Below are 13,571 nucleotides of genomic sequence, written 5' to 3' on the forward strand. Positions count from 1 at the left end.
GAGCGATCAGGCTGAAAAGCAGCAGAGTTTGGAGCATATATTGGTTGTATTGATTCATTTAACAACAATTTTATTCATCATTTGTGATTCAGAGTTGATATTGATTCATTTTGAATGATCCAATTCACTCACCTAATACGAATCCAAGACAAATTTAGCCAAAAATGTAACCATTGTGACTCAGAGGTAAAAATCTGGTACAGAACAGTGCAGGAGAAGTGTTCCAGATTTCAACTTAACTAGCTTCAGACTGATCAATCAGCTTGAATCATATCAATTCAATGATTAAGTCAAGAAATTGTTTCACCCCGAATATATTGCCTACTTTGAGCAAACAATAACTTTGCCAGGAACAGCTGCTTCTGCCATGTTTTAATAAAAATAAGGTGTTAGAAGAATAAATGACAAAATTGTTCTTTTTTTTTGTCTCGTTTTTGGCCCTAACACTTTACAGGCCTACCTTCTTTTTCAGAATTTTGCTTCCAGTTGTTGCCCCTCTGAGCTTGTTTTGTGCATCCATGAAAACCTTTTCTGCCACCTGCTGATGACACAACGCAGCCAAGTTGATTATTTCCAAATTTTATCTGGAAAAAAGTCTGGTCTAAGGTTTGCTTCCATTTCTTTTCTTTTTTTTGAGGGGGAAATTTTACAGCTACAAAAAATTTTGAACTATTCAGTTTAGAAAATTCCAACAAAAATAGAGCCTCTCAACAGAAAAGTCTCAAGACACAAATATAATGGAGCATCATTTTACGCATAAGTTACAAAATCGTGTTGTCATTCAAACAGTTCCTCAAACAAATAAAGTGTGTTTTAAATAAACATAAAACGTGTATTTTCACGACAAATAACCAAGGCTTTAATGAAACCCAACCCATTTGTGGAGGAGAAATACATATTTGCAATATTTGAGGATCAGAAACCTGCTGGAAACCAAATCCCCGAGTTCCTGTCACTTCACTTCAGAAAAAGCCTGCGCGTTATTAGATGTGGGAGAGAGGCGGATTCTCTCTGGAAAACTGTACCCATTATCACAATCTCGGAGACAGTTACGCAGCCCCTCGGAAAAAAAGAAAATTTGAAAAAAGAGAAGGAGGAAAAAAAAGGACCTGTTGCTCCACCTCCGCTCCAGCTGCTGATTGGCGTTACGCAGGTATCTGCTCGTTATTTAACGCCGCAGAGCGCAGCGTGCACTTTAATGTAGCCAGGATTTTGACGCATCTGAAGGATCTCCTCTGCACCAGGACGCACGCAGCTGACTCCTTCACTACATTAGAAAACAGGTAATAATGCACATTTTAATGCATTTGAATCTTTAGTTTTGTTTTATTCTGTTTCTACATGTATTTTCTATGGATACAGTTTGTATTTATGCCATTTTTTGTCAATTTTTTAACGATGCCATAAATTACATGTGCAAATATGTATGGATATTGATAGTTTTTTTTTTTTTTAATTAATAGGACTTTTTTTTTACTTTTCTGAACATGGAAAAATGTCTGTTTCAGAAAGGAATACAAAATACGCATTTTCCAGTAGGAAATAAACTAAACTCCCAAATAAAACCTTGTGTTTTATTCAGGAAAAATGCGAACAGGTTTGCTTCTGGTGACTTTGTTCATCTTTGTGAAACTTCGCTTCAGCCAGTCGAGGTGCGAGGAAACCGCCTCGCGCAGGTCAACACTGGGGGTAGGTTCACGGACGGCTCGGAAAACGGACTTTCCTTGCCCTTTTTTTGTTTAAAATATTGTTTTTTCTTGTACTTGCAGCAGCCCATAAGCTTGGAAGAATTCAAGCGGAACCTTCTGAGGAGGTACACTGACCTGGACTATGACAGCTTTGTAGGACTGATGGGCAAAAGAAACGCAGGTGAGTTTCCTGCACATGCGTCTAAGTCCTTCTTCGTTCTATAATTTTTTATTTTTGCATGACAGGGATTTAAAACCAACATTTTCCCCTTTATTATTTTTTTCTAGAAGAAGAGGCTGTTCAGTCACAACCAAAAAGTAAGACTTTTTAATTATTTGATTTCTATTTCCTGTCATTTTAACTAAAAATATGTTATCATTATTCAGGAGACATGGATGATATATTTGTGGGTCTTATGGGAAGAAGAAGTTCAGAGCCTGGTGAGCATAGGAGTTTAAGAACGTGAGTTTAGTCTGCTTTATGCAACAGTAACCTTGTAATGTCTGATTTTTCAGAGAATGGCCCCTGGAGGAGAGAATATCCCGACAGGAGAGGCATCTTATTCAACAAGTCCAGGCTGAGGTGAGTCGCTCTGCTTTCAATAAAAAATATGAATTAAATGCTTTTTATCCACATTTTTAACAGTTCTAACTTATTGCAGGTTACTTCAAGGACTGTAGACTTTCCCACACTGTTTATTGGCTGATGCTGACAGAAGATGCGGCAGAGGAACATAAAAACCAGTCTGACGGAAACAACTCCATTCACGTACCAGCTGGCTGACGGAAGTAACCATAAAATCAAGCAGATTGTAATGAATTCATCAAAAAGAATAATCACAACTGATCGTTTTAATTTCTTTATTATGTATCTTTTTGTTAAAGGTTCAAAATAAATGTAATTTTTTTATACATATTCTATCGATTTAAATATTGCATTTTCCTGTAGCTGTCTGAGTGATTCTTCTCTGCTCGACTCACACCGCTATGAGCTACGTCAAAATAAAGGGGGTGACATTTGAGATGCGTTTGATTTTAGTGTCAAATGATCCCAAGCAACATTTCCTTTTATTTCAAGGTGACATAAACAAACATTTTTAAGGCAGAGTTGTTAGTTTTTTTAGGTAATAAAGAATGCATAATTTTGGTGCTTTTTGCATTCATTCTTGATAAGAAAAACAACAACAAAAACCATCCCAATGGCTTAAAAGGTACTTATATCATCCAGTTTCAACTGAAAAAAAGATATGTATAGCAACAGGGCTAACATCATAAAAGCGGCTATTAAAAGAACAAACATTTCAGGGATGTGACAGGAGCTGCTGCCCTCCAGACAGGGAAAAACATGCAATCATCTGAGGTGTAAAGTACCTTCATGGAGCCTTTCTATTCCCCAAATTAAGTTAAAAAAAAAAACAAAAAAACAAGACATGTGCAAACGGTTTGTGAAATATGTAGGTGCCATCCTGAAGTGTCTCCACCTTTCCTGCGAGTTCTTATTTTTTCTTTCAGAAGGTTTTGTCAGGAAAAATGACCAATTAGCAAATAAGCCGCGCCGGGTGGAGGACTTCTCCAGCACAGCTTCTCTCACCTTGTCACCGGGTGAGAGACGCCACAGGGGCCTCCACTGTCAATTCTAATACAGATCAGATAATTGCAGTTATAACAGCACGTTCAGCCCCAGCTGAAAAACAGCAGTGATTCAGCCGTGAGTGTTTGGCGTCACTGTGCTCATAACGAGGTTCAAGTTGTCTTTTTTCTTCTTTTCTTGGAGTTTTTCCAATTTGGTTTGGTTGCTAGAAGCAGAATCTACCGAGCTCGAGTGCTTCTTCCTGTCTGTCAGCGCCTGAACGAGTCCCGTCGTCCCGGCTGTCTGGGGAGGAGCCCCGCTCACAGAGGGCCGGTAGCGAGGCACATAGCCATAACCTCGGAGGTAGTAGGTGTAGTACTCCAGCGTGTACATCAGCGTGGCGTCCACATAGTGGAAGGATACGGCCAGGTCTGAGCAGCACTGTGGACCCTGAAGAGAAAAATGTCACACAATAAAGTCCCAATAAATACTAACATAATTATTTATTTACACCCAGCTTTAACTTTCATCTAGAACTGCATCGTTTAACACTACAAGAGGCATTTGGTTCAATTTCTTACTGACAAACTCAGCGAGATCTCAACATTAAAACATATATATGGTTTTGTGGCCGTTAAATTGTGCATTTAAAAAGTATAGCTTTTAAATATTCACATTAAATTCATAATAACAGTGTTATATTTCCACCAGTAGCAGATTTGCAATTATACTTTAAGAATGTGGCTTCTGAACAGCAACAAGACATAATACAAGACTGTGAGTTTAAACTCATTCTATAAATAAACCACTCTGACCACAGATCAAACCTTTTACCATCATTCTGGTTAGTTATCTGACATGTTTGGAGAGATGGTACCGCTCTCACTACCTCTTTATTTAGTGTACAGTAATCGGCAAAAAAAAAAAATGTACTCATGTAAGATCATCTAAATTTAAAAATCTAAAAATAAATGGAAAAGGCATCAGGAAGCAAAGCCCTGAACTAGAATGATTGTACTAACAGATAAATAATCAAAAAATGACCGATCATATTAGTAAAACTTAAAATACTTGAAGTAACATTTGCAATTTGAAAGAAGAACGGGCCATCAAAATTAACGTTACAAATTGTTCATTGAGGATATAATGTAAAAAGTTTTGAACCTTCATTTTATTTAATGGGAAGGCTGTTTTTAGTGACGAGCTCAGATGAATACCATAATCTCTCTGGATTAAGTTAATTAACCAAATATGGACTAAAAGTTCACAAACACAATCATAAGTGTAGCTTCATTTTAAGTGTTACTTAGTGGAATTCATCATGAAATCCTTAGAAAACACTCTAAATCCCCCTTCACCTTCAGTGTTACTACTGTGATAACAGTGTAAATGAAACAAAGTTTCATTTTAAAAAAATCCATAGAGGAAATAATGCATGATTTTTCCCCATAGAATACCATTTTAACACTCAATCCAGGCTCCGATTCAGTTTCAGAGCAAAAAAGATTGATTGTATTTTGTCTTTACATAAATCCTAATTCACTGGGTATTTGTTTCAACAAAAATAACATTTTCTGTGTTTAAGTTTCTAAACAGATGTTTACCTAATTCAGTCTTGCTGTAATAAAATTCTCAATTGTCCCTTTTACAAGTTTCCACAAAACACCAACTCTGTGAAATGTTTGCAGCTGGTTTAAACTTAGTGATGAAGATTTTTCTTTTAAAGTCAAAGTGGAGGCTAACAACCTGACGCTAGCTTCAGCTATGTCTGACTTTGAAGTTGGTATGGATAAATAAAGCAAAATAAAATGACCCAACCATCATAAAACTGGTATTTTTTAAGTGTAATATAATCCACTGTGTCTCCAACTTTATTATCCGTGTGTGTGAAACAGCCGAGAGTCTGAGTGGCTTCTGCTGCATGAAAACAACTATCTCAATCGGTCTCAAAAAAATCCAGGTCGAGGAAGATTCACGGTTTTGTCTGTAAACAGCAGCCTTATTGTTCTTTGAAGTCAAAGCGTCTTCTTCAGTTTCCTCACTGGCTCCTTTCTCCTCGAAGAAACTTCCAAAATATGATTTATTGTTTGGTTTTTGTTAGCTTTGGGCTACTAATTTAGCTATCCAGGTTGCCATGCAGGTAGCCACTTAAAGTCACATGACCAAGACGGATGTTGTGAAAAGAATCCAGCAGTTTTCAAAGAAATAAAAAAAAACTTCTTTCAGGATCAGGAAATAAACTAAACGCAAAGAATCTAAGTTGGCGCATGTATTTAATTTTTTTTGTCTGTGGCTTAAATAACCTAATTCTACTGCTCCCATGCACGACCTAACAATAAATCCTAAGAACAATTGACATTTCTGTGACAAAACTCAAGTATCTCAATACTAAAGATACATTTCTGTTTTTGTGGCCTCAAAATCTCATAGAGAGTGACAGAATCTGTAATATCTGTCTCATTTGAAATATTGGATGCATCCTCTGTGCTGCAGGGCATGTAACTATACTGGCAAGATCATCTCTAGTTAGTATTCAAAGTTAAAACTAAGTTTTTACAATAAAGAGTAACACTTTTGAATGAGAATGGGGGATTTAGTCTGATAACTTAATGTGATTGTTAACTTAAGGCTCAGTCAGCCAATCAGTGAGCTCTCCTTACCTGACCTGCGCTTGGCTAATAAGGGTAATCCACTCATAGGATGTCTCCCTAATACTCAGCTTTCATGCCGATTTGTTTGACTTCTACCGACACAAGCAATTCAGCTTTTAAACAAACGGGGAAGGGACTTACCTCAACAATTGGATAATAGCAGTAGCTCCAGTACCAGAAGCTCTTGGAGAACTTGGTGGTAAGATGGTGCTCTGGCACAAACGGATGAAAAGTCTCTCGATGTAAAGTGTCTCTGGAGTCGCCTGCAATCACACCCATCTTTTCCAAACACTGACCCAATGCTAGGTCTTCCACAGGAGTGGTGTGAGTGCACGTACCGGTCCGAAAGCCCTCCACAAACCTCTTAAGGGCCTCCTTACTGAGCACATAGCCGGCTCCCCCACTCATGTACCCTTGTTTAGTGTAAGGCTTAAAGCGTTTCCCGAAATAAACAGGTTCTTCTGGGGTGTGGTTGGACAAAATCCAGCGCAGGTTGTCCACCACTACATAAGTGTCATCGTCTGCCTTTAAGAACCAGTCTGCATCGTTTGCATGGCGTTCATAGACGTAGTGAAAAGCTCGGATGGTCTTCCAGTACAGCTGGTCGCGGCCCTCTTTGGTGTCCAGACCCACCGTGGGAAAGTCGGGATCGCCCACAGAGCTCATGAACACCACAAGGTTGCAATGCCGACTCCAAGTGGCTCTGACGTGACGAGCCCTGCTCTCCAGGTTCTCCGGGCCCGTCATCACCCAGCAGAGAACGCGCACCTTCTGGAACAGCAAGTCTGCTAGCCGGCTGTCCTCACCTACAGCAATGGAGGGAACATGCAAAACAAAGTCCCACAAAAAGCATCTGTGGTTGCACATATAAAAGCACTTTATACACAGGTTTTTTATTTTTAATAAATTTACAACAATTTCAAAATAATTTTTTTCACATAGTCATTAGGATTTTTTTAAATAATTTTTCAGGAAGAAAACTGATTTAAACTGATTTTAAGAATTTTGCTATTTTATATCCGTAAAAAGTACATTAATATTTGGGTAAAGTTTTTTTTTCTAAGTCATACTCTTTAAAAATATTCTAAAAAATATCTGCATTTATTATAACAATACCTTAAGGCCTTAGAAACATTTGGGTTGACCTGTACAGGTGCTGCAGGTTTTTGGGCACATGGAAGGTTTTAGTCAGAACCGGCCGCATCTTAATGGGAGCGCATGTGTCTTGCAGTTCCCTCGAGGCCTGTGCGGTGTATGGTTAATGTATTGGGAAGAATTTGTAAGGATAATGTAAGATACATGCACTTATGCTATAGGGGTGATGCTGTTGTACGATGCCCTTACTCCATACTAGATTGTAGTGAGGTGTGCGTACTGGATCCTCACTGACCGCTGCAAATGCTGTACGCATGGGGTGTGTAGGTAATACGAACGTCTTCATAGGACACCCATACAAACTACACTAATTGTCGAATTTTCTCAATTCTAACAGTCACACAAGGGACACACACTTTTCACGTGAACAGCCATAATGGGCTCCCTATAGTGTGCAGTGTTTGGGGGAAATAAAAAATAAAAAATAAAAAATTCAACATAATATTCCCCTGTCTCTCCTACTTCCCTTACATTTTGCATAAGTGTTTGCTACAATCACACCTGTAAATGTGCACAAACATTTTCACTAAGTGGTCTAAAACTTTGATATTTCCTGTGGGCCATCTGCACGCCCCCTGCAGGTTGTCCCATTTTCACCCGCAGACACTCCATATCCACTCGAACGGGCAGTAGTGACAAAGGCTTAAGGCACAGCAGGGGAACTTTGAGCTGATCAATACTTTAGTGCAACAAAATGTAAGGAAATCAATTTGATCAAAACAACAAAACAAGCCACTATGTTTTATTCTTCCTTTTATCTTCAACTTGAACTCATTCTATGTATTAAAGTCTACATAAATAGGTAAAAACTAGAAATATAAATCACTAAGCTTTCATCGATGTCTTCAGTTTGTCAATAAACCTTTTTCTTAGAGCATTTTATTTTGATTGTGATGACTCATAAGTGGTTTTGGATTTAAGGACCAACCAATGAAATGTATTATATACTGTTGCTGCATACTGATAAACAGATTCTACAACTTTGAATTAAACAAAAGCTATCGTAAAGCATTCCCAGTGTTCTTTTATTTGCAATTATGTTGTTTTTAGGCATAATAAAAAACCCTGTTGTTTTCTAGAACATAGTTTCTGCAGAGTGGCAGGACTTTGTTAGAAAATCGCCTCTGAGTTGTGGGTAGGACTGTTGGTGAGGAGTAATTTGCCATGACTTCCCATGATCCCTTTCTTTACACTCTCTCCAGTTAGCTTACAGCCTCTCACAACCCCAACCTTACAGGTGCTACAAACTACAAGTAATATCAGAGCTTATCCAGCTGTACGGTTATACATGTTAAAAACAACATGATTTTTACTGGAGTGGGTCTTTAATAAACATTTGTTCTATCTGATTAGACACTGGTACTAAAATGCTTAAATGCAACCAAATCTTTTACAGTAGGGCTGCCATGATTAGTCGACTAATTGACAACTAATCGACTATTAAAATAGTCGAAGACTAATTTAATAGTTGATTAGTTGTTACTTTATATTATATGGAGTCAGAGTGTAGTAAAGTTCAAGTTATAATGGCATTCTGCTAGCCTTTTGGACTATTTTGGCATTTATTAGAGTTTTTTAGGCTAATTTGGAGTTTATCTATTATTTTAGCTGCTTGCTAGCTACTTTGGCTAATTTAGGATTCTTTTTATTTTCTAGGTTATTTTGGAGTTTAGCTAATATTTCAGCTGCATGAAGCTGTTTTGGCTAATTTAGGGGTTTTCAGCTTTGGGGCTAATTTGGAATTTAACTAATATTTTAGTTGCTATCAGCTTCAGCGTTTTCAGATATTAGCTTCAGCGTTTTCAGCTATCAATTTCAGCATCTTCAGCTATCATATCTAGAATTTTCAGAGGCCAAATTCAGCTTACGACATTCACACTAACATTATCTCAAGTAATGTTATATATCTAGTTTTTAGTTAGTTTAAAGCTAATCCTGGTTAAGATATGTGCTTTACATCCAGTTTGCGCATGACCTGATTAGTCGACTAATCAGAAAAAATAATCGGTGATCAGTCGAAAATAATCGTTTGTGGCAGCACTAGTTTATAGTAACCTCAAAATGGGACAATCACTGTTTGCAATCTAAAAAAGACAGACATGTTGTTGGTCACATTTCTCATGTTGTGTTAGAGGTTACCTGCCCGGTGTGGGTGGAGCAGGTTGATGAGTGAAGCTCCCTCTTTCCTCCAGCTGGTTGGTGTTTCTCCAACAGTCGTTGCTCTTTCTTGAGCTTCTGACAGCACCGGGTAGCTTCGCTCAAACCACACCTGGCGCAAGAAGAAGAACATGCAGCAGGCGCCCACCAAGAACCCCAGAAGAAACGTCCACCTGGAGATGGTTCCCATCATTCTGGCAGTCTCTGCAGCTCTGAGAGGACTGTCTGCACGGAGACACAAAACACTGCAGTGAGTCTGATAGGTTAAAAGGGGTGAAAAAATAAAGATAGCTATCCTCTGAGAGTTCAAAACCATTCAAAGGTTCACATTCACAAAAAAAATTTAGCCTCAACAACTCTATTTTCAAATGACCAAACGTTCATCTCGCCATAACCATATAATCCCGTTAGATGAGGTTAATCGAGGAAAACACAAATCAGATTAAACTGGCTTTACGTCTTACTTTAAACTCTACATAAAATAATGGATTTGTCGACTTTTAGCTGAATAAAAAAACATGCTAGGGTACAGAGAAAGTGATAGGCGAGAAAAGAAAACACATTTTCCATCGTTCTGTAGCTAAAACTGGAAGAAGAAGGGAAAGAAGCGGCAAATATGTTTAGTTCTTAGCTGCAGAATGTAGAATCGCATCTTTTACCGTCGTCGTAAGACCAGTCATTGGTAAAGTAGCGGCAATTTCCAGTCCCATGCTCCTTCAAACCTCCGAGAAGCGAAACGAAAGCCTACACCTGTCGTACAGCTTACTCTCATCCATCCGGGGCTTTTTTCCGGAAACTTTATTGACAACAATGTTCGTTTACACTGAACAAAAACGTCTGAAAAAATGTTTTCTATTTTACTTATTTAGTTATTTTTAATTAATCTTAAAACAAGAATTAAAACTTGTCTTATTGAGTCGTTTGCTATTCTTCGTCTTTTTTTCAGAAATTTAACTTTTAAAAATGTAATTCCAATTTGGACTACTTCTTACTGTACATGCTAAATGAACAATTGCTTATTAAATCAGTTTTTTAATGCAAAAATGAAGATGATGTTAATACATTTCTTGCTAAAATTGATTTAACTACAAACTATTTTTTACAGTTCTATTTCACCCATGGATATAAGTATCCTCTGACAGCTGGCCACTGACAACTGAACAAGATCATGCATTAGTCTATTTTGTTCTGGTTTCAAACGGTATTTAAATGTAAAAAACATTTTAAACTTTTTTTAAGGAAAATATAGCCTTTGTTTTTTATTTGTATTTTTTATTTTTTAGCCCTGCCACTGGGTGGCAGACTAATGCTTCATAATTGGAAAGAAAAACAGCTGTTTTATTTATTTACATTTAGTTCATTCACTCTTCTTTAGTGTTGGGCAGATCAATCGAAAATATTGATAGTATCAATCTCAAGTTGGTTTCAGATCGATACTGGCCTGCAGATATCAATATTTCCACTCTTGTTACAAACTTCTTTATCTGCTAAGAGGACCCAGTTGAGTCGCTGCCTCAACACTTTTGTCAGCACTGAATGCATGCACTGAGACATCAGCAGCAGATCTCAGTGCATGCTTCACACTATTTCAACTCTATTTAAATGCTGTGTTAATTTTGACGAATTACTTTTCACTTGTTTTTATTGTTCTTTTTAAAGGGTACGAATTTTTTTCTACCAGTTGTTTTTTATTTAAATCGCTAAACATTTTGTTTTATTTTCATGTCATAGTTACTTGTTTCTTTTGGTTTGTTGACTGTTTGCATTTACTTCTTCACATTTTATTTACTTTCAAGAAGTTTTTAATTTAATAAACTGTTTTCCATTAAATTGAAATTAATGTAATCCTCTTTTTGTAACAAGGAGGCTGAGGCGTTGAGATCCATATGCAACAACTTTTAATGGCAGAAGATCCGACGAGGACAAAAACAAGGCGAGGTCAAAAATCCAGGAAATAGGTCAAACAAGGAGCAAGGCAGGGAGTCAGAAGACAGGCAGAGGTCAAACCACAGGGAGGCAAGAGGAATAACTAGATACAATACTTCACAAAGAGCTGAGTCCAGGAGGTGACTATATACACAGAGATAATGAGCATGATGAGAACCAGCTGGTGATGATGGCAGGCAGGAGACAGGTGAGGAGATGGCAGGTTAAAACTCAGGTGAGGGGTCCCTCTGGTGGTTGGAGATGGAACTGGATGATGGATCTCTGACACTTTTTATGTTAATCGAGTAATTAAAAGAGGGAAATTAACAAAAAAACATTAATAACAACTGAGATTTTGAGGTTCATCTCGCATCCACCACATTTACGAAAAATATCGGTATCGGTATTGATATCGGTAATACTGACTGGTATCTGATCAGTATCGGATCGATCCTCAAATGCCGTATCACCCAATCTTCTTAAGCAATTTGACTTGTATCTGTATTTCTATGTTTTTCTTCAGTTATCTTGAATAAATTCATATATTTTTTTTCTAAATTTGCTATTATGTGTGTTTTTATGTATTCGATTACATTATACAATAGTATGGCCTATAAATATTAGGACACTCAAAACTTAAAATCAGCTTTATACAGTATTAAGAAATATATTGTTCCCATAATCTGCATGAACTTCTGGTGCATAGTTGGGACCAGATCTAGTCATCCAAACACACCAATAATAGCCTCTAATTGTTTTTTAGGTTTTTTTTTTAAATAAAACTTTTGACAAAACAGACAGAAATTAACAGCATCAGCTGGACAGAGTGATCAAAACTTCACAAACTTTCATGAACTACAAATTTGCACCTCCGCTAAAGTCAACATTTGGGTGTCTCAAGACAGGATCAGATGCATCCGTATGATAGTTGCATTGCAATTTGATTTTAAAAAAGTGTTTTTGCTAACCAACCATACTGTATCTGACTCACTTAACACTTGATGATGGTTCCTCTAAGTTCCACAGAAACACAGAAGTTAAATTTGGTGATGCTTGTTCTTTTTTTAAGTTGACAAGACTAAAAAAGTTAAGTCCAAAGCAATAACAAGACATTTTGAGGTAAATGCTCAACAGTATACTTTTCATCTTTGTTGTTGTTGTTTGTCTTTTTGTGTAATTAAATGAAAAGTACCATTTTTAATGGTGTTTTAATAATTTTACTGGTTCTTGTGTCTTATTGCTATGGTAACCAAACAATAAATTAATTACAAGATGTATCTGCTGCATAGGCCTACATGTAGACATACAAATAATAAAACTCAGGTCTATTAGGAAAAACATTTTTGAAAAGGACATCTATTTGAAAAATACACATCTAACATTTGTTCAATGAAGAAATATTTATTTAAATAGAAAAATGGATTCATCATGTAACATACATTTGATGGGATGAAATACTGAAAAAAAACACTTTAAGGAATTGAAAATGTGATAAAAGCATTTTTCAATAACACAATTGATGCATGTGTTCAAAGTATACTGCCTACATGTTTTTCTCTTCCAAATACATGACACAGTAACTCTAAACTAAAGGAAGTTGTGTCAAGGAAGTGGCTACTGTAATCTGCTAGGACAGGCAAAAATGAGGGGGAAAATAGATATGTCTTGAACTCAAACAGAAGCAACTTTTACAAATATAAAAACTATATATTGTGTTATGCAAGATAAACTGTGTTGTTTTTCTGTCAGAAGCTGAACTGAGATAGTATCTTAAGCAAAAAGTCAAATATCTACAAGTTTCACGATGACATAACTCTCACAAATCGGAAACTGAGTCAATATATTTTGTTTGTCTTAAAACATTTTACTCTCTTGAATCGTCCCGTGAAATGCACACGCACAGACCGTGCGTTCGATACTTTGACTTCTAGATCCATCAGTGATAAGTGCTTTTCACTTTGCTGCGAACTCGGAAGCTGAAACTGCAGCGTCGTGCGACTGCGCCCAAGAAAAACAAAGGTAAAATATTTCCACAGCTTTATTCTCGACCTTTACCGAGTTTGTCTCTGTTTCCGTGTGTTTTTTAAGCGCTAATGTGTCTTTTAAGGTGGATTTTGGTATTTTGTCTGCTTTCCGTATGCACGAGGTGATTGAAAATCCACGGAGCACTAATGACGATTGAAAAATTAAATCGCTTGTTAAATTAAATGTTATCAGTCACTTTCAGAATGCTGGATTTTAATTTGACTGTTGATTTTCAAATAAACATTATCGTACTAATTTTTGAATTCTCTCTTAAATGATTTAAACCCCAAACAGCAACATTTTAGTTCAAATTTTTATCAATTTATGATAACTTCGCAAAATAGTTCAAGACTTCTCAGTCTGGAATCTGATAAATCCTTAAATCACCTGAGTTGTTTT

At 36.9% G+C, this 13,571-nt stretch overlaps 3 protein-coding genes across 4 annotated transcripts in view; 2 read left to right on the forward strand and 1 right to left on the reverse strand.

Moving 5' to 3' along the window:
• Positions 1–210: 210 nt before the first annotated feature.
• On the forward strand, positions 211–2,836 carry tac3a (tachykinin precursor 3a). Of its 2 annotated transcripts, none has more exons than XM_024293885.2 (7): positions 211–1,283; positions 1,583–1,689; positions 1,770–1,869; positions 1,980–2,006; positions 2,076–2,129; positions 2,205–2,271; positions 2,351–2,836. In XM_024293885.2, the coding sequence occupies exons 2-7, from the start codon at positions 1,588–1,590 to the stop codon at positions 2,367–2,369; spliced, it is 369 nt and encodes a 122-aa protein (XP_024149653.1). In that variant the 5' UTR covers positions 211–1,283; positions 1,583–1,587; the 3' UTR covers positions 2,370–2,836. The 2 variants fall into 2 exon arrangements, with proteins under 2 accessions (XP_024149653.1, XP_024149652.1); XM_024293884.2 differs by having other exon boundaries at positions 217–1,283; positions 1,977–2,006.
• A 164-nt stretch (positions 2,837–3,000) lies between these two features.
• c1galt1a (core 1 synthase, glycoprotein-N-acetylgalactosamine 3-beta-galactosyltransferase, 1a) lies at positions 3,001–10,036 on the reverse strand. Its single transcript, XM_024293883.2, has 4 exons — positions 9,881–10,036; positions 9,204–9,446; positions 6,051–6,715; positions 3,001–3,708 (listed from the first exon to the last, which is right to left on the reverse strand). The coding sequence occupies exons 2-4, from the start codon at positions 9,412–9,414 to the stop codon at positions 3,391–3,393; spliced, it is 1,194 nt and encodes a 397-aa protein (XP_024149651.1). The 5' UTR covers positions 9,415–9,446; positions 9,881–10,036; the 3' UTR covers positions 3,001–3,390.
• Positions 10,037–12,774: 2,738 nt separating this feature from the next.
• Positions 12,775–13,571, forward strand: part of b4galnt1a (beta-1,4-N-acetyl-galactosaminyl transferase 1a) — a 22,390-nt gene continuing 21,593 nt past the window's right edge. The window contains exon 1 of the mRNA XM_024293864.2: positions 12,775–13,166. The gene's annotated coding sequence lies outside the window, so the exon portion shown is untranslated. The remainder of the gene's footprint in view (positions 13,167–13,571) is intronic.

This window comes from Oryzias melastigma, linkage group LG7 (assembly GCF_002922805.2).
Source record: "Oryzias melastigma strain HK-1 linkage group LG7, ASM292280v2, whole genome shotgun sequence".
Lineage (NCBI taxonomy): Eukaryota > Metazoa > Chordata > Actinopteri > Beloniformes > Adrianichthyidae > Oryzias > Oryzias melastigma.

Coding starts and splice junctions, on each gene's coding strand:
- tac3a (XM_024293884.2), top strand. CDS start 1,588: ATGCGAACAGGTTTGCTTCTGGTGACTTTGTTCATCTTTGTGAAACTT. Junction 1,690..1,769: donor CGCGCAGGTCAACACTGGGG/GTAGGTTCACGG, acceptor TTGTACTTGCAG/CAGCCCATAAGCTTGGAAGA. Junction 1,870..1,976: donor GATGGGCAAAAGAAACGCAG/GTGAGTTTCCTG, acceptor ATTTTTTTCTAG/AAGAAGAGGCTGTTCAGTCA.
- c1galt1a (XM_024293883.2), bottom strand. CDS start 9,414: ATGATGGGAACCATCTCCAGGTGGACGTTTCTTCTGGGGTTCTTGGTG. Junction 6,716..9,203: donor GCTCCACCCACACCGGGCAG/GTAACCTCTAAC, acceptor CCATTGCTGTAG/GTGAGGACAGCCGGCTAGCA. Junction 3,709..6,050: donor GCTATTATCCAATTGTTGAG/GTAAGTCCCTTC, acceptor TTTTCTCTTCAG/GGTCCACAGTGCTGCTCAGA.